The sequence below is a fragment of the Nelumbo lutea genome, chromosome 2, assembly GCF_056320005.1.
Source record: "Nelumbo lutea isolate HS-2025 chromosome 2, American lotus-T2T, whole genome shotgun sequence".
Lineage (NCBI taxonomy): Eukaryota > Viridiplantae > Streptophyta > Magnoliopsida > Proteales > Nelumbonaceae > Nelumbo > Nelumbo lutea.
Genome location: NC_142685.1, coordinates 65,712,437 through 65,739,728, shown reverse-complemented (window position 1 = coordinate 65,739,728; position 27,292 = coordinate 65,712,437). Strand labels below are relative to the sequence as shown.

The 27,292-nt window shown below is 40.0% G+C and overlaps 1 protein-coding gene across 1 annotated transcript; it reads right to left on the bottom strand.

Annotated features, from left to right (window-relative positions):
• Window positions 1-475: 475 nt before the first annotated feature.
• Window positions 476-24,940, bottom strand: LOC148871270 (vesicle-associated membrane protein 714). The gene is made up of 4 exons (XM_088967352.1): window positions 24,338-24,940; window positions 19,871-20,061; window positions 1,842-2,005; window positions 476-1,109 (listed from the first exon to the last, which is right to left on the bottom strand). Exons 1-4 carry the CDS (start codon window positions 24,552-24,554, stop codon window positions 1,019-1,021), a joined length of 663 nt encoding a protein of 220 aa, XP_088823478.1. The 5' UTR covers window positions 24,555-24,940; the 3' UTR covers window positions 476-1,018.
• Window positions 24,941-27,292: the final 2,352 nt, after the last annotated feature.

Sequence of the window (27,292 nt, the reverse complement as noted above, 5' to 3'; positions counted from 1 at the left end):
AACATTGCAGGACCCGCTCCATTTCTGGGTTGCCGCAGTAATTGACTTGGGTAAGACTGAATGGGTTTCAATATCAAAACGACCCCTTCAACATACTTTGGGAGCGTTCTGTGTTCATCAACCTACATGATGATTGTCATTGTCGTGATTGTAGAAACCATGGGCAGGCTTTAGAAGTTGTCCTACAGGGATGAAACATGGAATCCTAGATCCTGTGAGACAGGTGATAAATAAATAGGGTGATTGGACGATCGAGAAGTGAGAAGTGACGGTGAAGTTTATATTAGATTTTTTATTATCCCACTTTTCTTACTGCAAAAGAACTATTTGCTGCAGGCATTGTACTGAGAAAAGAGGAAGTAAGTAGTTGGGGCTTTCTGGTTCAGAATTTTATTTTTCCCAGTTCTAGTGTACAACCCAAGGGATTCATCATGCTGTTAACGTTCAGTGGGTCAAGTGAGAAGTGAGACCGGCATTCTGGGTGATTTCTCAGGTGTTCATTGATGTGAATGAATGCTCCTAAATGCACTGTTCAGAAACATGAGACAATAAACACGACTCTTTTTTTTTTTTTCTTAAACACCACTCTTATTAACAAACAACTTGGAAGCTTAATTACTACTTTACTAGAACTGGGAAGTGGAAACATATGAAGGACGCATGTTAAGTTGTAAATTGTCAATCAAACATAACAATAAAATAATAAAATAATATACAGAAAATCCCGGCATTTGCAGAATACGGATCACCCACAAGAAAGTAATCAATACTCGCCCAAGATATTGTTCAGAGTTTCTGCATAGAGATGATCAGAACGACCATTGCTTATCGGAAAAAAATATGATCAGAAGGATCATTTGTGGGGCCTCCGCAGACACAACAGATGTCACAATTCGCAAACAAAGAAAATCCAACTCCTCAGGCAGGTGGAGCATCCTTTTGAACATACAGTGGTGGTAACATTCTGAAATGTGGCTATTGCAGAGCTCAGAGAACTTCACAGAGCAACAAGATTGCATCAAGACCGGCATGAAGGAAGAGTGATGCCTCCACAACAAGCAGCTATGATAATGTACAGCAACACAACTATCAAGCATGTCAACATGGCCCTGCAATTGATGGGAAAAAAAGTAAATTTATTTCCTGCTTGGAACTGCAAAAGCACAAGTACTGTTGCTGTGACTAGAAGCCATTTATTCCATATGATTTAGATTAGTATGATGTTTAATACACTTTGTTGACGATCCATCATAAGCCAGTAATTAAGGTCTTAAAGGGTGTGGATGGTCAAGGATAGCTAATTGGAAGTCGTATATATATGGGAGTTGATAATTTTGAGGGAAGCATGAAATTTCCATACTTCAGTTCCATCATCCATGAACTTATTGGGTCAGGTGACTCAGGTCAATTAGGATGCCTAGATCATTCAATTAGTGCACAGCATCTTGATTTGGCTATAACCCAAAAAAGAGGCTAACCCAACAATCCAAACCATCAAATAAACCCCTTCAGCTCTTCAACAAGTAGTTAGAAAAAGATGGTTCAGTCATACACATCCATGACCTTGCTGATTAAGCAGGTCAGACTCTTTTATGTGTGGTCCATGATCTGTTCATGGGCCGAGATCAGGCTTGGCTTTTGCCAAATTATAATGGGTCCAACCCAAAGCCCAAGCCTGAGACTGTGTAAAGTTGAGCCCAAAGCCTCCTGGCCCATAACCAGGTTCCAGAGTAAAGCCTCATGCCTCTCCTTGTTAACAATGCATTGGGAATGCCTCACGAATCCTACACTTACCCATCTTGAGCATATTAATTAACACAGCAAGATTTATGGGTACTCACAAGAGCTTGGCATTTTTCATCCAAAGAGCCCGGTGAAGACGCCTAGATTGCTTTTTGAAGTGAAAAGAACTGTCTTGCATTGTTGCAGTCTTGTCAACAAGAAGTTCAATCTTGTCACCTCTTTCGAGTATCTTCTCAATATTTTCCACCATGATACTGCGTATCTGAATATCAATATTTAGTTGTCATCAGTGTGAAAAAAAAACACAAGGAAATATCAAGGCAACACTAATACAGAAAAAGTACAATACACAGCCATACTGTACCTAACATCCTATATGGCACCCAAAATACACAAGCAATCTCATCCCACATCTGAAGCCATGGAGCTATAAAATATGATCCCAAAAGTCACTTACCATTATATTAATTATTGGGAGGCAAAGATACAAACCCTGATGTAAGACATCATAAGAACACAAGGTTCCTTCAGCAAGACAAGCCTAGCGTTTGGTCTTGGGGACAAGACAAGACATCATAAAAACTTGGAAATTTAGGACTTGGGGACATAAAAATCAGTGATTTGGTTAAAGACAAGCCTAGCGTTTTAGGGATTAGGAATTCCAAGTTAAAGAAGTTAAGGCTGCGTTTGGTTGCAATGTAACTAAATTTGCACTGCTGCAAAATTATGCAGTGCAAATGATCTGAGTGTAAATTCTGACCTATTTTTGTTTCAAATTTAGTTTATTTTGTTTGATTGCAGTACAAATGAAGTAAATTAAGACATGGAGCAGAATAAAGTAAAACCCAAAACAAAATTAAATGAGAATTTACATTTTTTTCATTTGCACTCCCATGCATTTGTAGCAAATAAATTTGCACTGCAACCAAACACAGCCTAAGAGTTGATATCTAGGGAACAAACAAAAGAACTAATAAAACAAATGATGTCGAATTAAAGTATCTAAAAATTAATGACTCACCTGAACCCAAAAGGAATGCATACCTGGTGTGCCTTGCACCTTAGCCCAGGTGTGCACCTTTTTTAAAATTTTAATTTTTTTTTTGTTTTTTCATAAATTTGTATGTTTTTTACACCGTTGTAATAGTTTATCAGCTTCTGAATTACCTTTTATTGCTGTTTGTAACAAAAACAGAGATCTTTCAAATACCTGAAGCCTTTAGGGGGGGGTTTTATAGGAGTGGATCCAGCCAACAACTCTTGGAATTAAAATGAATCTTGTATGTGAGCTGATTGATAATGGAACCAGGTTTGTTTTGTAGATTGCTGTTGAAGATCATGATGCCTCCTCAAGGAACTCTCAACTGCAACAAGCTTCTTACCAACATCAATCTGGGGAGGAGAGGCCCACTCAGGTGGCTTGTGCAACAGCACCCATGCCCAATGTCACTGGGCAAGCAGAGAGGGCTGCCTCTGGGATGGCAGGGGGTCTGAAAAGGCAAGGCTTCCCACTCTAGGACAGGCAGAACCACTGCAGAAACTGAAGAAGAAAGATGAGAAACGATGGGAGCCCAGGTATCTCAGCAGCCAAGGATGATTGAGAACCTCCTACTCAGAGGGGAGTACAGCGACCGGCAACTCTGCTGATTGCTCTGATGGCTTCATCGGGGGAAGGGCTACCATTGGTGACGGTTGACTCTGATTTTGAACAGAGACATTGGGGTGCCTAACCAAATTTCATGTTCAAATTTGGTGCCGAATCTTGAGGAGAAGTGGGCAAAGAAGTTAGGAGGTTCATTGGATATTCCAGGTTTGGGTTGTGATGAGTTCAAGGCTTCAATATCGAGCCCAGATGAGGGCCCCCTTATAGGTAATGAGACAACCTCCAGGGGCCACCATCCTTCTCCCCTAACCACTTAATAGTATTAACAGAATCACCTACAATGGTAAAAGAAGACAAATCCCTTGCCTGCAAGTGCAGCCAAGATCTCTGCTTTTGTTGAATTAGAAAGCCTAATTGGACAGCTGAAAACCCGCCAAATGATTCCATCCCTCTTCCTAAAGACACCATCAATTGCTGCAGCTCCAGGATTGCCTAGGACACTTCCATCCAATGTTTTAAAATGCGGAGGCGTGAGGTGTAGTTCAGAGGGGGGGGGACGGACAAGAAAGGGGAAGAGGACGAAGAGGAAGAAGGATCTCATTTTTCTTTATTTTTAATAAAAATCTTTGATGGAGGGGGTTGCCATGCCACTGCCGAAGGAAATCTTCAATATATTCAGGAATCACCCAACTGTACCCAATAAGGTTAAAGTAAGCGAACCCAAACCCTCGTTACTGGGCAATGGAGAAGTTGTTCAGCAGTCTCACCATAACCAAGACAAAGGATGCAAACATGAGGTGAGATACACAGTCTGCCTTTGTTCTTCTGAAGCAAGTTACACATGTTTATTTTCTTCAAAAAGGCCTCCCACACAAAGAAATGCTGGCGTAATAAAGGAACACTAAATCTTCTTGTACAGGAAGCTTGTAGTAGGATCTCCAAGCACCCGAGCATTGAAAAAGGAGTTGGTTGAGAACCTGCCAGCAGGAGCAGGGTGACTGGCAAAGCTTCCAAATATGTTGGTCAGGAATTTCTGGGAAGATGTAGACCTCTTTTAAAGAGTGAAGAAGGTCTGCATTTTCAGCTATCTCAGCTTTCTTAAGAGTCTTCTAAAGTCGAAGTTCCAGTTAATTCAAAGAGAGGAAACTTGGATGCACAAGGCAACAGTAGCTTCTTGGGAAAGAGAGAGGTTAAATTGCTGTTAATGACAAAGGAGTTATGGGTAGAAGAGATACCTTTACATGGATTTGTAGCCTTCACCCGGTTCAATTGCTGCTAATGACAGAAATCCAAAAAGCATCAGCTTGACAAGGGTATCTCCACAACCACTTTCCGAGAAGGCCCCGTTTGTTTGCTGGTATCTAACAGGGGGTAAGTTGGTCAATCAGGTAATTGACCCCGATCCCCATGTTCTTATGCTGCTATACTGGGTCACACGGTAAGCGAATTTTCCGAAGAGCATCGGTTACCCGAGTAACTGATACCCTCCTGGAGGGTGGATAAGCCACAAATAATGCTAAATTGCTAATCCCCTCCCACCTCTCTCTTTACCTGAGTAAGTGAAAACGCACAAGAACACTGGCGCCGACCTTACTTGGGCAAATTTTGATCAGGTAAACTTACTTGCCCAGGTAAGACTATAAGAGAAAACTAAGGGGCCAAAAAGCCAAGTTCCCTTTTTTTTTTTTTGATAAGTAGAGACAAGTTTCTTTCCTTAGCATGCCCTAAGCCAAGACCCCAACTTCCTTAGGCTTGCACGCTTGATGCCAACTAACTAAATGCTTTTTTTCTCTCAACTCCCTTCCCACAAAAAAAATCAGGTTGGAGTTTCTCAATTCTGTTTTCGACTTTAGCTGGGGGATTCAAAACATCGAGAGATAGTAAACTGGTAGACTAGCAAGAGAAGCCTTAATTAAAGTCAGATTTCCTCCTTTAGAAAGATGTTTTTTCTTCCAAGTAGCCAGCCTTGTTTCAAACTTCTCTACTATTGAATCCCAAAATCTTTGGTTTCTAGTTTCTTGGATTTCCACCAAGAGGAATCCCCAAATAAGAGACTGGAAACTTCTACACTTTGCATCCTAAAATCTCCTTGAAACTGTTCACTAAAGCTTCATTTGTATTTATTCATGTATCAGTTTTTGGAAATATGTGGGAGTATCTTTTGAAAACAGAGAAGCTCAAGAGTCCTCAGATCCAAGGAAATCCTGGACAGGGAATCTTGGGCAAGGGTGAAAAAGGACTGTAAGGTGGTAACTGGCAATTACTAGTCAAGCTTCAAAGAGTTGTGATGAGTCAGACTTTTCTTCTGATAGCCTGGACTATCTTCCAGGTTGTAGAAGATCAAAGAAATTGGCTGATTTTTAGAGGGAAGTGATGGTTCAGCCTAACAGCAGATGTGCGCGGAGTATCCATGGCTGGGGTAGAGGGGACCGAGGTAAAAACGTAGCAGTTTAACTGCTACATTTAGCTTAGTTTCTTATGGAATTTAGTTAGCTGTTTTTGGTGTCTTGCTTGTGTCTTAGTGCTGTTTGTCTTGTTCTTTTTTGAAGGCTTTGTTATGCTTGGGCCCAAGCCTTGGGTTTGGGAAGGTTCGGGCTTCGGCCTTTCTTTGGAGGTGTTTTGGATTGCTGGGAGTTTGTAATTGAATCTGATGGCCCTGTATACATCTTGTTTGCACTTTTTAGTTTTTTTATTAAATCTATACCTTACCTTTTTCAAAAAAAATAACAATTCTTACAAAAAAGGATCTCAAATGGTAAATTTTCTACAAAAGAAGTAACAACAATACAACTAATATTCGATACTTAATCATCAAATAGAATGAACAGAAACAAAAATCCCAAAACCACTGCCGTTATATATATGGGGCAAAAGTTTAGGTCAAAGGCAGCCCCTTGTATGGACTTGTTTGGGCTTGCCTCAAGGGGCCTTTATGGAGACAGAGGACCTATCTATTAGGATTGGTTTTCTTTTTACTCTTTACTGATTTTGTTCAATTGATTGTGAGTTTTAAGTTCAGATGCAGTTTATACAGTATGCACATTTCACTTAGAATGTTATTGTTAGAGGATGGATTTGGCATAGATGGTCTAACTCCAGAAGTCTAGAAGAGAATGGCTGTGGTGGTAAGGTTGGTGGTTGCAGGAGAAGGAAAACAAAAAACAAACGGGAAAGATGAGAGGAGGGAGAAAAACCGGGTATCGGGTGAGAAATGGGTTAAAAAGCCTCTAAATCTGGGTGTGGGGCCCCTATTTATAGCCAATTGGTTCACCCATTTTCCAGAACTTTCTTATTTTAATTTTTTCCCATTGTACCCTTAATTATTCTGGAATGTTAACTCCTAATTAATAATGCCTTTAATCCTTACTCTGGAATGTTCTGACATTTTGTTCTAGAACATTCCAGCACTTGAATGCAAATATCTCTCAATTAATTTGTTTAAAAGTGGTCTAGTCTCAATATCTTGATTGGACTTGCCTAGAAGATGAAGAAGCTTGTTGATTGGAAAGAAATTTTGAAGAAGAAGAGATAAAAAAAGACAGTATTTTCAATGAATAGATCTAAAGCCCCTAGGCCAGACGGTTTCACTATGGCCTTCAATCAAGATTGCTGGGAAATTGTGAAACAAGATCTAGTTGAGTTGTTCATTGAATTTGCAGAGAAGGGTTTCATTAGCCCAGGAATAAATGTGACCTTTTTAGCTCTAGTCCCAAAAAAGCCCGATGCTTGCCACCCAAAGGATTCCAGACCGATCAGCTTAGTGACCAGGTTGTATAAGATTATTGCTAAGGTCCTCTCCACAAAGTTAAAAACAATTCTTCTTGCCTTAATCAGCCAACAAGGGGCTTTTGTAAAAGGGAGAAAAATAGCTGATCAAATCCTCATTGGCAATGAATGTGTGGAAGAAATGAAAAGATCTAGGAAAAAAGGCTTTGTATGTAAGTTGGACCTTGAGAAAGCTTATGATCTGGTAGATTGGGCGTTTTTAATTGAGGTAATGGAATTTTGTGGTTTCGGGGAGAGATGGTGTAATTGGATCTTTGGATGCATTAAGACTTGTCATTATTCAACTCTGGTCAATGGGATTATGAGAGACTTCTTTCCAGCTTGTAGAGGTTTGAGGCAGGGAGGCCTCCTATCACCCTTTCTCTTCACCCTAGTTGCGGATGTTTTGAGTAGAATGATCTATAAGGCTAAAAGGGAGAATAGATTTAATGGTTGGAAGGTTGGTAGGGATAGAGTACCGGTTACTCACTTACAATTTGCAGATGATATTATAATCTTCTGTGAAGGGGGAGATTAACTTTTGGCGAGAAATCTAAAGGACTTGGTGAGGAATTTTGGACTTGTCTCTAACCTTAAAATTAATCTTGAGAAGAGCCATATTGGGGGAATTAACATGGAGGAAGGAGATCTTACAGTTGTTGCAAATGTCCTAGAATGCTCCATCTCAAGTTGGCCTCTGACTTACTTAGGACTTCACCTAGGTGCAAAGCCTAGAGAGACTAGATTATGGGTTCCAATCTTTGAGAGGCGCCAAGAAACTAACTTGGAAAAGAAACTACATCTCTATTGGGGGTAGGGTTACTTTGATTAAGTCCACACTTGCTAACTTGCTAATCTACTACTTGTCAGTCTTTAGGATCCTAAAAAGGAGATAAATAAGATAGAGAAAATAACGAGTGACTTTTTGTGGGAATCAGGAAAAGGTGAAAAAGATCACTTGGTTAATTAGCATTGCTAGGAAAATGGTTATGGAGGTGGCTACGGGAACAGGAGACTCTGGCATAAAGTAACAGCCAGCATACATGGAAGGTTGGGGAATGGCTGGGCTGCAGGTGTCTCTAACAGGGCTATGTTAGCATCTTCATGGAAGGCAATTCATCATATTCTGCCCGTTTTCCTCTAGTTTGTCAGGTATGACGCTTGTTTAGGGGATACTATTAAATTCTAGGAGGATATATGGATCAGGTCTTACCCGTTGAAGGATCTCTTCCCATCTTTATACTCAGCTTCCTTGTACGAAAATGAATGCATTGCGAAATTTATTGCTCCCCCAATTCTCCCAGTGGACCATAACCGGCACTTCGGTTTTCATAGAGGGTTTAAGGGATGACGAGTTTAGGGCTTGTACGGAGTTGCTTCAATTAGTTCAAAATGTATGCCTTGATCCTAATAACTCAGACAAGCGTATTTGGGCCCCTCAACCTAAGGGTCTGTTTTCATGTGCCTCCTTCAAGTCTCTTTGTAATTATTCCCCCTCTCCTTTGTTCCCCTTGAAAGAGTTCTGGTGCAAACCCATTCCCCCTAAAATAAGAGTTTTTTGTTGGGAAGTAATTCATGGAAAAATTAATACCTTGGAAATGCTACAGAAGAGGAAACCCAATTTATGTCTCTCCTAACTGGTGTGTCTTGTGCAGATCTGATAATGAAAGTTGCTCTCATTTATTGATTTCCTGTTCTTTTGTTGCAGATATATGAAATTGGTTTTTTACTTTGTTTGGGTACAAGTGGTCCTTACCAGTGGAGGCTAATTTGTTGTTTGATCCTTCTATGTTTACTTGGCCCAAAAAAAAAAGAGGGGAAGGATAATGTGGAGTAGGGGTGATCATGGCCCGGGACAGGCTTTTTTTTATGAATAATAATAAGTTTATTGATTCAGAAGCAACTTTAGAGTGAGTTCATACATCATCCCAACGAGAGGCACGAGCTACAGCCCCTCCTTGAGTCTTACAAGTAAACTAGGAAAGAAAAACAATAATCACAACTAAGCCCAAAATAATTCTTCCCTATTTACCCCTTGCTTAGCTAACACATCTGACAAAGTATTTGCTGATCTCCCCACCCACTGTACAGTGACCAACATATTCCTTGTCAACCAACTAAATTTCTTCATTTCATTCTTGTATCGCCACATAGCCTCTTCAGAATTTTTTAACCAACCCACCACCACTTTGGAATCCCCCTCGATTATTAGGTGTTGTACCCCCAGCTGGTTTGCAAATTGCACCCCTTGTACAGCAGCTAAGAGTTCTACCCTGATGGAGTTCCCAATTCCCAAGGGACCTAAGTAGAGCAACAAAATCTCTCCCTTCTCATTTCTCAAAGCACCCCCCACTCTGGATAATCTTGGATTACCCATGCTACTTCCATCAAAGTTCAACTTTATTGAGCCTTCGGGTGGAGGAGACCAGCTTGTAATTGATTTGTCCTTTAAAGATGAGCACCTTGCTACTGCTGACCAATTTCTCCAAAGGTCATTAAAGGAGAATTGATGGAAGATTTCCAAGGTCTTCAACCAATGTATTGCCCTGTTTAACACACAGTCTTTCAAATCTTGGCTGTTCCTTTCCTTGTCTTGAAAAATTCTGAGATTTCTTTCTTCCCAAAGAGTCCAAGTCAAAGTAGCACGAGCACATCTCCACATAATTCTCCCTATTTTTGTAGGCCAATAAAAGGTAGAATGGTTGAAGAGCATGTGAACTTCTGCTGGTAGACTCCAACTACCCCCAAACAACGAAAGTAGCCAAGCCCAAAGGTCTGTAGAAAAGGGACACAATACTAGTAGATGGTAACAATCCTCACCGTGAGCTCTACAGAGGATACACCAATTAGGAGAAATACAGAGAAAAGGTCTTCTCTTTTATAGGTTGTCTAAAGTGTTTACTTTCCCATGGAATACTTCCCAACAAAAAGCCATAATTTTGGGGGGGACTGGCCTGCACCAAATTTCTTTAGACGGAAAGGGTTGGTGAGAAGAAAGTTGAGAGATGGACTTGAAGAAAGAAGCACAAGAGAAGGTTCCAATGGGTCTAGAAGTCCAAACTCTCTTATCTAGCTTGGAGGGATCCAAACAAACCTGATTAAGACAACCAAGCAAAATAGAAGGAGACTCAACCCATTTGTAGATCTCCTCATCCATTGTATCCTGAGATTCATATTCCTAGTAAGCCACTTAAACCTTTTCATTTCATTTCTGTAGCAGCAGGTTATAGAGTCCGGGTCCTTTAGCCAGCCCACCACCAATTTCGAATCCCCTTCTATCACCAAATTTGCTAACTGTAACTCATTGGCAATTTGCACCCCTTGTAATGTTGCCAGCAACTTTGCTTGGAGAGAGTCACCCAAGCCCATGGGACTTGAAAACAAGGCTATAAGTTTACCTTCTTAATCTCTTAATACCCCTCCTATACCCGAGGGGCCTGGATTTCCTTGGCTGCTCCTGTCAAAATTCAGTTTAACGAAGCCTTCCATTGGAGGTGACCATTGCATCTCCACACATTCCTTTCTTGAAGAGCTTTTTGCAATTACTTCCCAATTCCTCTAAACATCATCAACGGAGAATTGGGAGAACAACTCCAAGTCCTCACCCAATGGACCACCTTGACCATTGCACAATCCCTAACAGCTTCTTTACTTCTCTTTACCTGAGAAAATACTAGCATTCCTTTCTTCCCATATAATCCACGCCACAGCTGCTCTAACACATCTCCACATTATTCTTCCCCGTTTTTGGGCCACAAAAACAAAAAAGGGTTAAATAGCATATTGACCTCCGATTGTGAAGTCCACCTGCACCTAAACAAGGAGAAAAACCAAATCCAAATCTCTACAATAAAGGATATAAGAGATCAGTAGGTGATAGCAACTCTCATTATTGGATTTACACAGTATGCACCAATTAGGCAATTAGGAGAGAGACAAGAATTAGGCTTTTTCTTTTGTAACATATCCAGAGTATTAATCTTCCCATGCATTACTTCCCAACAAAAAGCTCTTACTTTGTAAGAAATGGATCTACACTAGAATTCTTTAAGGGGAAAGGACGGAGAGTCTAAAGAGATGCACAAACAAAGAGGCACAAGAGAACAAACCCTTAGGATGAGGGAACCAAATATGCTTATCAAGTTTATCAAGGTCTAAACTGACATTTTGAAGTATTTGTAAAAGGTCTGAACAAGCTGAAACTTCACTGTCTCTTCAACCTCTCCGAAAGCCAAAGTCCCAGCTGGGGCCCACAGGAAGTAAGGGAGGAACAATAAATTTAGACAAACATTCATTTTTATACAGGGATACCAAATATAAGGTAGGAAAGAGATCCTTCAGTGGACTATAGCCAACCCAAGTATCCTCCCAAAATTTGATAGAAGCCCTAGAGCAAAACATCATACCTAACAAGCCGAAGTTGAAAAGGCAAAGTGCGATGAATGGCTTTCCACGGAGAGGCCAATGTGGCCCTGTTAGATACTCCTACATCCCAACTATTTCCCAACCTCCCATGTATGCTTGCTATTATTTTATGCCACAAACTATCTCTTTCCTCCGACCATCTCCAAATCCATTTTCCTAATAGAGCCAAGTTCTTTTTATCTATATTTCCAATGCCTAAGCCACCCTCTTGTAGACTTCTACACACAACCTCTTATTTAATCAAATGATCTTTCTTTCCATCACCCGGCTCCCATAGGAAATCTCTCATTACCTTCTCAATTTTTTTAGCCTCCTTGTGGGGAATCCTAAATATTGATAGAAAATAAATTGGTAGATTGGCAAGAGTGGATTTAATCAAAGTAGTTCTTCCTCCTAAAGACACATAAGTCCTCTTCCAAGCTGCCAACTTTTTTGCACACCTCTCAATAATTGGATTCCAAAACCTGCTTTCACTAGGGTTTGCTCCTAAAGGGAGGCCAAGGTAGGTCAAGGGCCAGCTAACTATGGGACAATCTAAGGTGTAGGCAACAGAGTTTAGTTCCCCTTCCTCCAAGTTGATTCCCGCTACATAACTCTTTTCAAGATTAATTTTTAGATTAGAAGCCAACTCAAATTTCCTCACCACACCTTGCTCACCCCCTTCACAAAAAATTATGATCTCATCTGCAAATTGCAAATGTATCACTGAGACCAAACCCCTTCCAATCTTCCACCCTTTTATTACATTAGTAGAAATCACTGATTGTAGATTTAGTTGAATTTCTTGTGAAAGGAAAAGGGGAGGAAGATAAAGATTTCAGTAGTAGAGAAGAAAAGAGTAGGAAGTCAACCAGGATTCTTGAATTAACCCTAGCCGCCAACCCCTCATTATATTTATACTTAACTTAAAGGATGAGATATTACAAGGATGCCCTTAGTAGGGTGGCTACTAATGTAGTTGAACAGTCACAACTTAAAAACATAAATTAATGGGCCTAAAGCCCAACAACTTCCTAACTAAATAGCTTAAAATAAGAATAAAAAACTAGGCCCAACTCAACACTCCCCCTCAAGTTGGGAGTAAATGTCACACATTCCCAACTTGCGTAGATCATGCTCTAGCTTGTTCTTTGCAACACCTTTTGTGAGAACATCCGCGAACTACAGATCATAAGCAATGTATGGAAGACAAATGTCTCCAAAAGTTACTCTTTCTCTAATAAAATGTCTATCCGCTTCAATGTGCTTAGCTCAGTCATGCTAGACTGGGTTATGGGCAATGTTAATTGCTGCCTGGTTATCACAGTATAACATCATAGGTTCTTCTGCCTGTATCCAGAGAAGTTCTGAAACTCCATGTGCCATGGCCTTATATCCAGCTTCAGCATTTGATCTTGCAACCACTATTTGTTTCTTACTCTTCCACAAGACAAGGTTACCCCAAACAAGGGTGCACACTCCTAAAGTTGATCTCCTGTCGTCAAGACATCCTGCCCAATCTGCATTTGTATAAGCCTCTAGTTTCAACTGTCCATGATTAGTAAACAATATGCCTCTGCCCGAGTGTCCCTTCAGATAAGCAAGAATCATGTCAACTACCTCCCAATGCTGGACTCGTGGAGCATGCATGTATTGACTTACCACCCTTACTGCATTGGAAATGTCTGGTCTTGTCATACACAAGTATAGCAGCCAACCCACAAGTCTCTGATATCTCCCAATGTCCTTTACTGGTTCACCTTTTGATGCATTGATTCTATAGTTCTGATCAATAGGGGTACTGATTGCCTTCGTTCCAAGCTTCCCTGTCTCTTGAAGAAGATCCAAGACATACTTCCTTTGAGAGATAAAAATTCCATGTTTTAATCTTGCAACTTCAATGCCTAGGAAGTATCTCAGTTCTCCAAGATCCTTAATTTCAAATTCTTTATGTAGATTCCTTTTCAGACAATCAATCTCACTTAGGTCATTCCCCGTGACAACAATTTCATCCACATAAACAATTAGGACTGACACCAAAGATTCCCTTCGCTTCACAAACAAAGTATGATCAGATTGAGTCTGAGTGTATCCAAAAGCAAGGCCTTTCTGAATCTGTCAAACCATGCTCTGGGAGATTGTTACAATCCATAAAGTGACTTCTTAAGCTTGCATACCTTTCCCTTTTCAGTATCACTGTAAAAGCCAGCAGGAAGATTCATATACACTTCCTCTTGCAAATCCCCATTTAGGAAAGCATTCTTCACATCAAGTTGAAACAAGGGCCAAGAGTATGAGGCAACAAGAGAAAGAAGTATCCAAACAGAGGTCATCTTTGCAACCAGTGCAAAGGTCTCTAAGTAATCAACACCATAGGTCTGTGTGTACCATTTTGCAGCAAGTCTTGCCTTGTACCTTTCTATACTTCCATCTACCTTATATTTTATCGTGTAAACCCATCTACATCCAACTATCTCCTTGCCTTCTGGTAGATCCACAATGTCCCATGTCTGATTCTTAATCAAAGCTACCATCTCTTCCTGCATAGTTGTCTTCCACTCAAGTTTGGAGAGAGCTTCATTAACACCCTTGGGTATAGACACTGAGTCAAGGGAGGAAAGAAAAACATGATAGGAAGGAGACAGTCCACTGTAGGATAAGTACTGTGAAACACAATGAGCAGTACACTTTCTCTTCCCTTTTCTGAGAGCAATAGGAAGATCAAGGTTATCTGTAACAGAGTTAGTAGAATCGATGGGAACTGAAACAGTAGCGGGACCAAGAGGAATACTTGAATCCATGTCAATCAAATCAAGAGTCTCCATGGAATCGACAGGAAGTGATGTGAGTTCTGCTGCAATGGAACCAACCTCCTTGTGAAATCTCTGTCGTAAGTAATGCTAAGAAACAGGACGCAAAGGAGGTGGTAAGGTAGGTGACACAGGATGGTCAAGCACAGGAGTAGACACAGGATGGTCAAGAACAGGAGTAGACACAGGGACTGGAACTGGGAGAGGAATAGACTGCTGACTCACTTCCCCAAAACATTATGTGAGTTTTGCTGCAGTGGAATCAACCTCATTGTGAAGTCTCTATCGTAAGTAATGCTGAGAAGCAGGACGCAAAGGAGGTGGTAAGGTAGGTGACATAGGATGGTCAAGCACAGGAGTAGACACAGGGACTGGAACTGAGAGAGGAATAGGATGCTGACTCACTTCCCCAAAACACTCCCCCCTGAGAAGGATTCTTTGAAAAGAAGTATGTGGATTAAAAAAATGTGACATCCATGGTAACAAAAAGGCTCCCAGAGACTGGATCATAGCAGCAGTATCCTTTTTGATGTTCTGCATATCCAAGGAAGACACGCTTCTTTGCCTTGGGATCAAGCTTTGAGCGGTGAGGACCAAGGACATGTGCAAAGCAGACACACCCAAACACCTTGAGAGGAATATGAAACATCTCCCCCTCAAGAAAAAGGAGACTGAATGGGGTGTTGAATCCAAGTATACGAGAGGGCACCCTGTTAATCAGATATACTGCTGTGAGAATTCCGTCACCCCAAAACCGAACTGGAACTGTAGATGTGCTCATCATGCTTCTTGCGATCTCAACAATGTGTTTGTTCTTCCTTTCTGCAACACCATTCTACTGTGGACTGTACGGACAACTGCTCTGATGGACAACACCATATTCTAACAGATATGAAGCAAGGTGTTTTCCAAAATATTCCCTGGCATTGTCTGATCTGAACACCTTTATTCTTGTTCCAAACTGTGTTAGCACCATCTGACGAAATTGCCTCACCAAGGATGGTACTTCATCGCGGGATCTCATCAAATAAATCCAAGAGTATCGTGAGAAATCATCCACAAATAAGAGAAAATATCGATAGCCTTCCATAAAAGGAACATGATAAGGTCCCCACACATCCGAATGAATAACATCAAAAGAAGAACACCTTTTATTACTAGGCTTAAATGAATGTCTACAATGCTTTCCAAGTTGGCAACCTTCATACTCCAGACTTGACAAACTAACAGACTCAAAAAGTTCTGGAAACAAAAGACTCGAAGAAGAAAAAGGTAAATGGCCCAAACAATTATGCCAAAGCATAATTTGACCCACAGACCCTGACTCACTATTCCTACTGACATAATGACTCTGATGAGGAGGAAGAACATCCAGGAGGTAGATCCCATTCACTTCACGAACACTCCCAATCGTCCTCTTTGAATCTAGATCCTGCAAAATACAATGACTAGGAGAAAAAATTACTGAGCAGTTCAGGTTCTTAATCAAACTACTAACAGATAACAAATTAGTGCTCAATCTAGAAACATGAAGGACTGAGGGTAGAGAAATAGAATCACTGATCTTGACAGATCCCTTCCCAGCAATAGGAAGATGGGATCCATCAGTTGTAGAGACCCTATCTCTACCAGAACAGAGCTGGTAAGAAGAAAAAATAGTAGAACTATGGGTCATGTGCTGTGAGGCTCCAGAATCTATAATTCAAGGAGATCCCTCCTTACCTGAAGTAGAAACATAATTTGCAGTGACGTGTGAACAAAGGCAGTATAGTGGACTCCACCAGTGCCACCTGTACCTTGTTGTCCGCTTGCTACTGAACTGGAACTGGTTGTATCCCGCTGGTTCGAAAGTTGCCCATACCTCTCAAGTTCGGCCCTTACTGTAGCAACTGCAACAGATTCCAAAACAGATATAATAGAAGGGGCCGAAATGTCACCAGTAACTACCATGTGTGCATTTCCCTTCTTATTTTTCAGTCTAGCCGGCACAAGATGTGGGTGAAGCTTCCAGCAAGTATTTCTTGTGTGTTTAGGCTTCTTACAGTAGTCACAGATCAAATCTCTTTTATCTTCCTTCTTGACTTCACTGCCACCCCGATCTCCACTTTGTTTAGGTTTCACAATACTCACCATGGCAGACTGATCAGAAACAGGATTTTTCATCATCACATCTCTCCTGCTCTCCTCCCCTGACACAAAGGCATATGCCTGGGAGAGGATAACACCGTCCCTGGAAAGAAGATGTCGTCTTGCAATATCATACTCAGGATTAAGGCCAGCAAGAAATTCAAACACCCTATACTTCTCTAGATGTTTCTAATAGGTAGTTGCATCCTTAGTGGTTTCCCAAGCAAATGTCTCTAAATGGTCAATTTCCTGCCACAGGGTTTTAAGGGTTGAAAAATAGGCTGCAACAGGTTTATCTCCCTGCCTTGTAGAAACAATCTGATTTCTCAACTGATAAGCCCTAGCAACATTCTCTCTCTGTAAATAGGTTTCTGCAACCCCATCCCATATTTCCTTAGCTGTATTTGCCCATAAAAAATTTTTACCTATATGGGGCAACATGGAATTACACAACCAAGTCATCACCATATAATTCTCCTGTACCCACCGGAAGTTGCTAGTTTCGGGTTTCACTTCCTCACTAGTGATATACCCTAATTTTCCATGAGCACCAATGGCCATCTTTGCAGATTGTGACCATTCTAAGTAATTTGCACCATCCAACCTAACTGTAGTAATGGTCTCAGTCCCAAAAAGGTCTCAAGCACCTCCACCCACTGGTCCCATTTCACTCCCGGGCTTATTTTCAACTCCATGACCCTCCATGCTTCTCAAAAAATGTAAAGAAAATAACTGAAATATGTAACAAGATCAAACAAAACACTTCTAGAACCAACAACACCTTTTCTGGTGTCCTAGACTGTCTTCCCACAAAAGATTCCTTTTCTGTGGGACGAGAGAAGAGAGAGAAGAGGCAGCCGCTCTCTCTAGAAACCTCCAAATCAGGCAAAACTTGAACCGCCCTTACAGAAAACTCTAAGGAACCCTAAAAAATTAGGGTGCCACTTCCTAGGTCAAAATTGAAGAGTCCAACAGAAGCAAGACTCTTCCCCTTTCTCTAACTTTTCCTGATTTTGATGAGAAACCCTAGACCAGCTATAGGGCACACAGATCCACCAAAAAATCCAAAAACCTGAGAACTTCGATCAGCCTCTTAAATCACCATGCAATCGGCCAATCTAGGGCCGCATGAGGAAACAACTCAAGGAACCTTCGGCCTGCTCTGATACCAAGTAGAAATCACTGATTGTAGATTTAGTTGAATTTCTTGTGGAAGGAAAAGGGAAGGAAGATAAAGATTTCAGTAGTAGAGAAGAAAAGAGAGGGAGAAAAGAGTAGGAAGTCAGCCAGGATTCTTGAATTAACCCTAGCCGCCAACCCCTCATTATATTTATACTTAACTTAAAGGATGAGATATTACAAGGATGCCCTTAGTAGGGCGGCTACTAATGTAGCTGAACAGTCACAAAAACATAAGCTAATGGGCCTAAAGCCCAACAACTTCCTAACTAAATAGCTTAAAATAAGAATAAAAAACAACTAGGCCCAACTCAACAACATTCTCCTTATCAGCCTTTTAAATCATTCTACTAAATACATCAGCTACTAGGGTGAACAAAAAAAGGTGAAAGAGGATCACCTTGCCTTAGACCCTGACAAGCTAGAAAGAAGTCTCTCACAACCCCATTAATCAAAAGAGAGTAGTGACATGAATTAATGCAACCAAAATTCCAACTGCACCATCTCTCCCCAAACCCACAATTCTTCATTACATCATCTAGGAAAATTCCAGTCTACCAAATCATAGGCTTTCTCCATATCCAATTTGCATAGGAAACCTTTCTTCCTCGATCTTTTCATATCCTCCACACATTCATTAGCAATAAGAGTTTGATCAGTTATTTGTCTCCCTTGGATAAAGGCCCCTTGATTTTGATTATTATGGCTGAAAGTACTACTTTTAATCTCAAAGATAGAACCTTAGCCAAAATCTTATAGATGCTTGTTACAAGGCTAATGGGTCTAAAGTCCTTTGGATGGAAAGTATCAGTCCTCTTTGGAATAAGGGCAAGAAAGGTTGCACTTACCCCTCGGCTCACAGTAAACCTCTCTGCAAATTCATTGAAGACCTCACAAAGATCATCTTTTACAATGTCCCAACAGTCTTGATAGAAAGCCATAGTAAATCCATCTGGCCCCGGGGCTTTCGATCTATTCATTGAGAAAGTTGCCTTCCTTATTCCTCTTCCACAAAGTCTCTCTCCATCCACTGTGCTACTTCAGTCTCTACTTGGGGCCACTCAAAATATTACAACCGTAATCTATCATCCAAGGGCCTCCTAAATATTGCTTTGAAGTGGTCCACGAATATCCTGGCAATTTCATCTTGATTTGTTATCTCTTGACCATCTACCTCCAATCTAGCCACAAAATTTTTCCTCCTCCCATTTGCCAAAGTATGAAAGAATTTTGTGTTACCATCACCTTCTTTCAACCAGTTGCACCTTGACTTTTGTCTCCAACTAATTTCTTCCCTTAATAAAACTTCTTCCAAACCTTTCTTAATCCTAAACCTCAATTCTCTTTCCTCCTCTACCAAGATTCCTTGGGCTTCCTTCTCATCTAACTCCTCTATCTTGGACATCAAAATGACCTTTTGTTCCTCAATTCTCCCAAAATGATCCTTGTTTCATTCCTTAATTTTCTCTCTCAATCTTTTTAGTTTCTTATGAAATCCCACTCCTTTCCACTTCACCCCCTTAAATCCTCCCTCCACCAACCTTCCACTTTCCGTACAAAATCTGGGTTGTGAGCCACATGTTTTCAAATCTGAAAGGGGTGGGGCCTCTTGGAAAGGTTTCTAAACCTAACTTGATAGGACAGTGGTCTTATAGTTATCTTTTAAGTCAACATTTTATGATAGAACATTATAAACTGAAGGGGAAGTACCATCTTATCTTGCACCCCTTTAAATATTAATATGAAATAAAGGAGGAAACCCTCAAAACAACAAATACTGCCTCATTTTAGAAAAAGAAAACAGGAGGTTTCTTTCTCTTAAGGGTTTCTGTTTGCATCTAAGCAAGAAGAAGCATTATATTATGGTGTTTTATTATTAGAAATTGCAAATATAATTTTTTCTAATATCCTCTGAATTCGATTTTTTGGAAGGTTTCTATATTTTCTATTTTATAACTTTAATTATTTACTAATTAAAGGATATGTGTTCAAGAGGCTTACAACTCTTCTGTTCTGGTTTACACCTCATGACTCACATCCATGTTTTAAAACATTGATTCAATAATTAACCACTAGAGTATTATGGAAAAGAACCATGATGACTTTTTATATAATAACAAATAGTATTCTTCATAAAATTTTCGAATTTTTATCATGTTAGGTGATACAACAAAATTTAGATCATAAAATAAAAAAAAAAATGAGAAAATGATAATCCAGCAAGACAAAAGATACTTGCCTCACCAACTTCTCCTCTCACACGGTTAAGAGTATCTGCACTGGGATTACTGGAGAAGAATTCCATCTGTTGATGTAAGACCCTTGAAAATTCATCATTCATTGCATAAGCAGGTGCAATCTGAGCCACCCTGCCATAATTTTTCATGAACCTCATGTGGATATCCTCCAAGTAGGAAAACGGAATTCTTCCTGAATTAAAACATGAAAGGTAAAATGAAGTCACAAGAAATAAATAAATAAATAACAAAGAACATCAGAAATGTAAGAGGTGTAAATCCATGAGGAATAATGAAAAAAGAAATGAAAGGAATAATTTTGTCCTAAGTTGGTCCCAGTACGTATAGAGTAAGAATGACTAAATGAAAATAAATTTAAAAAGTTATAACAAATTAAATAGCACAGGAAGAAATAAAAACACATTATAGAGAACAGAGGGAGCATGGCTGACATAAAACAAACGGCCTATCTCAGTTCAGCATGAAAGAAACATATACAAGAACATATAGAAACTTATAAGTCTAGAAATTAGAGGACATGGTAAAACTTTTCTTGAAGCTTGAAGGATACATACAAGCTTCCAAGTAGGTTGTCAATCATACGAGAGGCCATGTTCGTCTATATTTTTTTATGGGCAGAATGTTGGTCTATTTAAAAGTATCACCTTTATTGATTAAGAATCAAAATTGAAGCCTACACCACTCAATTCTAACAAGCAAAATAGAAACCTTGCAATCTGAACAAAATTAACCTTATCTATAGTATAGATGGCGAAGTTTTTTTTTTTTGAAAGGTAAGGTAATTTTATTGAATATTGAAGAAAAGTTACAGAAGAAGTCGGTCCACTATGGGAATGGCTAAAAATAACAAAAGTTACAGCCGCCAAAGGGACTGAGTCCTGAGTTCCTGGACTAAATTTACATGATTGAATGCTGGATTAACAGCAACCCAAGACACCAGCTTGCTGACAGCACCCTGCACATTCTCATTAGGAATTTTCTTTTTGTTGCAGAAAATTCTGCTATTTCTTTCATAACAAATAGCCCAAAGCATAGAGGTGGGGATGGCCTTCCACACCAGTTTTCCTTTTTTCTTCAAACCCCTGATCTTCCAGCAGCATAAGATATCTTTGACAGAATTCAGCATAACACCCACAGCACTAAGGAAGTGAAGCCACACCTGGGCAGTTACAGGGCAGTGTAAACACAGATGTTCTGTAGTTTCAGGCTGCTGACCACACAGACCACAAGAGATGTCTGTCAACTGAACTCCTCTTCTTACAAGATTGACTTTAGAAAGACATTTGTTGAGGAACCCATATTAGGAAATTGACTTTAGAAGGGCTAATTGGATTCCAAACCTGCTTATCTGGAAAATTCACGGCACCTGAACTGTTGACCTTGAGAGCCATAGACTTAACCAAAAAGAACCCATCTTTACTCCACTTCCAGTTCCATTCATCCTCCAAACTGATGTCAATAAATTGATCTTGTAATGTAGCCAGCAGTCCCAATACCTCTTCCATTTCCCAGTCATACAAATTCCTTCTAAACTGAGGAGCCCAAGTTACACCGTTCTCCGAAATGGAGTACAAATCAGCAACCAAGGCATCTTGATTTGCAGCACATTGAAACAAAAGAGGAAAGGACTCAGCGGATTCTCCTGGCACCAAGAGTCCTTCCAGAATCTGATTCTGTCTCCATTACCAACTTTGAAGGTTAGACCTTCACCAAAAGAGATGTGGCTGCAAATACAAATTTTGACTGAAACTTTTGATCAATTTACAGTATTTTTTATCAACTTTTGGTATATTTACAGTATTGTGGTTTAAATTTTATAAAACTGAATGCCAGTACAAGAAGAAATCAAGTTTATTTTCTAACCCACCAGGAACGGGTTGCTGCCAAATTTTGTATATAAACTTATGTACTTCTTGTACATTACCCTTGTACAGTTCTGTTTTTAAGCAATAAAGTTTCAGTAACCAATAATAAAAACAAGTTTATTTTTTCTTCCTATTTTATATTTCAGTTCTTTTGTAAGTAAGAGTTCATACGTATTCATATAAGAAGGATGAGAAAAACTCTCACAAAATGTACAGCCACTTAAGGCAAAGTATCATCGCCATCTTCACAGGAGCATATGCATATAAGTATGTTATCTCCATACATCAGAAAACAAAGATTCAAAACATTACAGGGGGCCAAAGAATAACTTGTCCCAATGATTCCTAAGCGGATCCTCTCTAATGGTCTAACCCCAACAAAGTGCTGTAGCACTCCACCCCAACTTCTCAATAGCCACTCAATTTTACGAAACTGATCCTCTCCCAATGTTTCAGTATTTTCATTATTTATTTTACTCTTTTTTTCTGTTGAGAAAGGGTAGAAAAAAAAAAGATATACATGAGATGAGAGGATGTAAAAGAAGCACAGGTCCTTACAACAAAAAACAAAAAGCTCTTTCAGACATCTGGAAAACTATCAGCATTATACAGAAAAGTCATCTCAGAACCTGATTTATCTAAAAACTCAGATCTTTGACTAAGCTCTCTAGGGATCCATCTGAAGCAGCAACCTAGAAAGGAGTGAAGGAGGTGAGCTCGCTATTTCAAGAAGAAAACGACCAAGTTTCCAAGGGCTATTGCCTGAATTGGTGGCCAATCACGTTCTTGGAATCTCCTTCAACAAGTATGGAGGTCGACTGCATAGCTTTAGCAACAAGAAGGGCTATTTTGCTCTGATGTTTTTCTATTTCTTTCATGTCCTCCCTATTTGTTTAGTGTCTCATCTACTCTATTTAGCTTGAAATTAACAGAATTTTATTCATTATGATTCTTATCTTGGTTTCCCTCAAAAAAATACTGTAACCTTGAAATTTCCATTACAAAAATAAACTCATGATGAACTGCACATACGCCATTTCCACAGAGAATATAGAGGACATAAAACATCAGAAAAGGTACAATCTAGAGGTTCTTATAAATATGAAGATGTAGGTCAAAAAGACGCTTGAGACCTAGCATTTGAAAGTCTGCATCTTGCTCAGATAGATTCAATATCAGCCAGCCTTTGAGTGATACCTTAGAATGGAGTGGAGTGTGCAGATATGAATTGAATCATAAACATAGTTTTCAAGGAGCCAAGGCGAGGCTAGGCAACAGGGGGGCACCTTGTTGCCTAGTCGCCTAGGCGATGGATTTTTTTTAGGTAAAAACATGTATCCTAGGGTAGTTCCCTAGGTTCCATAATCATATTTCCTTAATAAATATCCATAATTTTCATAAGAAAAGTATAAACTTCATGTTGAAGTATAGAAAATCAACATATTCATGAGAAGAAAAAGAAGAAAGAAAAGAAAATTCAAAAAATACAGATTAGTAAAGAAAAAGAAGAAAATGTGTTGATTGGACAACATTTTATGTTCTTCCTTACTTATTGGTTCAGATTTTGAAGTCTATGAGGGTTCAATACAGCATCCAGCAATGTTTGTGTTGATTAAACCCTAACAAATAAGAAAATAATAAAAAGAAATTAGTATATAAAACACACAAAATAAATATTTTAGTTTTAAAATGTCTATTTTATAATAATAACCTAAAAAGTTAAGAATATAAAAGCTTTTTATAACACGCTATAGAAAACTGCTTGGCAATTAGGCGAGGCAAGCCTTCAAGAGTGCCTTGTCGCCTAGGCGCCTTGACAACTATGATCATAAAGCTTGTCTTTTTGTTGCATTGGGAAGCTACCACCCAAAGTTAACTTTTTGGGCATGAGCACGAATCATAAATCTTTTGCTTATGCCCATGGAGAGAGGTACTTGGGCTAGGCTTGTTTTGTACCTTCTGTCTCATCTCCAAGATTAATAAAACTTTGATCAGTTACTGATTCGAAAAACTTGGGGCACAAACTTATCCAAAATACACACCAAAAAAAACGGAGTACAAAACTTTATTAATCACAAAATGGCAAGACCCCAAAAGAATAAAATTTTGAGAAAACATTCATTAACGAGAGAGCCAACCAAACAAACAAGGGATTATGAGATACCAAATTGGCCAACCTCAAAGTAGACACCTCCCACGGGCCACGACCTTCCGTACCACCCGTATAACCAAGTATAACAGAAGAAAAAGAAGATAATCTCCAGTCCAAATATTTCAAAATTTTAACCAGTACCCTAAAATTAAGTTTCTTTATCGAAAGAAAAAGCAGTTCTAAGAATTAAATCAACTGAAGAGATAACGGGTTCAAAACAATGGAACTATGCATTAAAATCCTAAATCCCCGATAATATAATCAATCCGATTTTACAATTTAGAATGGATTACTCATGAACTATGCCCAAAAACTCATCCGCATATGGAATTCGTCGTCAATAATACACAATTAAATAAAGAAGATTATCAAGTAATCAAAAATTAGTAACAAAAACACAAACTTTTTAATGTAAGAAAGTGAATACCCACTTCCGAAGGTGTCGTTCGCCATGCAGAGAAAGGTGAGACCATCGGACCTCAGTATGTGAAATATGTACCGATCCTGAGAGAAACAGAGCCTGGAATCGTCTTCTGAGGGTAACTTCTCCAAGATCCTTCGTGCAACGGCACCAGTGTTTCCAGAGACGGCACTGAATTCAGCAAGAACGACGGTCCCTCGCGCCACCACTGCATAGAGAATCGCCATTGTTGCAGAGCTTCGGGACTCTGTTTTTTCTATATTTCCGTCTACGACGGATCAAATCACATACTAAACCCTTCAGACCTCAGTCGAAAGACAGAGAAGGGAGAGAGGAAGGGGAGCGTTGCTCAAAAAATGAAAACCCGCTCTGTCACCGTCCAGGCGCCCACCAGAAAGTCCACGTCCCAGTCTAACTCCCAGAAGATCAGCTACTGCTAAGATCTATGGTGAAGCGAATGGACTTACCTTGTGATCCTCGGCGATTGAGCTCCACGACCACGAGTCCCCTCATTTGAAGTGTGGATTTTAATTCAGTGGAGAGTCCATTGAATCAGTGATTACTTTTAACACGTCAGATTGGAATCAACTTGATCCCGACAGCAAATTCCGTTGCAACTTTGAAGGTTGTGTTTGGAAGTGCCTTTTGTTTCTAAACGGACTTTTTAAAAATCACTTTTTGAATAAGTGTTTATTTTTAGAAAAGCACATTTGAGTGTTTGACTTGACACTAGGGCTTTTTGAAACATAGGGTAGGCGGGGGTAGGGCTGTCCGTATTCAAAAATCGAATTTCAAATTTGAAATTTGACATATTTGAATTGAATTCGAATTCAGATATGACCTAGTTCTATTCGATAAATAATTGAATCCAGCTATTTAAATTTTATATATAATATATAAAATATTTAAATGTTTTGTATAATTTATATATAATAATTAAATTATATAAATAATTTATATATTTAAATAAATAAAATATTTATTTATATATTTATTAATTACCTAAAATAATTAATTGATTGAATTCGAATAAAATTGAATATTCAAATGTTTAATTGAATTTGAATTTAAATATTAATTTTCAATATCCGTTGGATATTGAATTTTTTAATCAGATTCGAATTCGGATATTTGCCTGATTCAATTCAAACTTAATTCATTTACACCCCTAGGCGGGGGGTTGCAAACAGACTGAATCACAATCCGATCCAATTATACCATATTCTGATATTCCTTATTGGATTTTCAAACTAAATCATATCACAAAAATAGGATTCATTTTTTATGAGGGCATATTTGACTCTCCACTGACATCATAACACATGGCATTTCAAAAACAGATGGATGACACCTGGCACCATGTAGGCGATGACTTGCCTCAATCAAAATGATGGAAACCTACCTCTAGAGACCTATTAGAGACTTGAAGACCTACCTCCAGAGACCTACTGGAGACCTGGAGACCTACCTTCGCCGACCTAGAGACCTAGCTTCGAAAACCTACTGGAGACCTAACGACCTACCTTCGAAGACCTACTGGAGACATGGCAACCTACCTCCAACCTAGCAACCTACCTTTGGAGACACATGTCATCCAAGTGACACCTCAACATTGAGTAAGCAAATCACCCCAGTAGGTCGGCTAGTAGCACCTCGCCTATGGTCGATTTAAAGTACCTCAGCCTGGTCGACCTAAAGGGCATCCACTTGAGGATCGACCTCCTTTGGAGATCAGTCGAGCTAAGTAGGGTATAAGTGACGACCTACAAGGCGTGCTCGCCAACCTATTACATAGTTCTGTTATCAAGACCAAGCTCTTTAGAGTAATAATGCTCGACCGTTAGGCCAACCTACCTGTGCCAGAGTTATTTGGGCGAGCCGTAATGCCCGCGCAAATCACGTAACCGGCGTAATAACTCAGCTAACTATGCGGAAACGGCTCTGCAAGAAGATGAGACCTGTTGTAAGGAGTCTCAAACCTTTGACACCTATATAAGGTGCTTATTTCTACCTGTGAGGGTAAGCGCGAATATACACTCTTAAGCTCTCCCCATTTCTTAAAGAACTCTCAAACACTCTCTGACTTAAGCATCAGAGTTCCCTCCCCGGGTAAAGACAAGCTAGGCACTCTAATCTTCCTTCTTGCAAAATATATAAGCTCGAACATCTCTAGCTCGACCTAGCACAACTTGGCCCAGACAAGGAACCACTTGAATCAACATTCGAGTTGCCTGACATGAGGGAGCAGCTACATCGCGCGACATCAATTGGCACCGTCTGCCAGGAACCAACACAAAAGCTATGTTCTCACCCATTTTCTAAGCCTCAAGTAATGGCATCCTCAAGCACACAACAACAACACCTGGATCAAAGGAACCCCCCAAGGGGCAGAATCAAAATGATTAGCCTAGACAATTTCTTGTAGTTTTGCTTAGATAGAATCTCCCTAACTATAAGGCCACCCCCATAGGTCGAGCCCTACATGCTCTCTACGAGAGTTGATGGCCAACAGAATGTGAGGCCACCCCTACAAGTCGAGCCCTCCATGGTTCCCGTGGGAGTTGATAGCCAACAAACTATGAGGCCGCCCCGCATGTCGAGCCCTCCCATGCCCTACGTGGGAGTTGATGGTTAATAGGTTGTGGAGCCGCCCTCGCAGGTCAGCCCTGCCAAGGTGACAAGGTGTCTATTTGTTGGATGAGGTGCTAAGAACAAACTGGATTGTTAAAATTTTGATGACCAGATGAAGACTTACTTTGGCGACCTGAATGAGCCAGCCCGGACAAGCCTCGTCAACCCTATTCACGAGGTCTCCCCTACAAGTCTAGCCCTTCGCGGCTCCCGCGAGAGTCAGCGACCAACTAACACAGTCACCCTGCGGGTCGAGCCTTTCAAGGTTCCTGTACGATTTGACAACCTAAAGTTAGTAGAGCTGCCCCCGCAGGTTGAGCTCCCTATGGCTTAT

What these genes read in the sequence shown, in the direction of transcription:
- LOC148871270 (XM_088967352.1), bottom strand. Translation starts at nt 24,554, where the DNA reads ATGGCGATTCTCTATGCAGTGGTGGCGCGAGGGACCGTCGTTCTTGCT. An exon ending in GGCGAACGACACCTTCGGAA is followed by an intron (nt 20,062 to 24,337) that starts GTGGGTATTCAC and finishes GTTTTAATTCAG; the next exon opens with GAAGAATTCCGTTTTCCTAC. An exon ending in TGAGAGGAGAAGTTGGTGAG is followed by an intron (nt 2,006 to 19,870) that starts GCAAGTATCTTT and finishes ATTGATATTCAG; the next exon opens with ATACGCAGTATCATGGTGGA.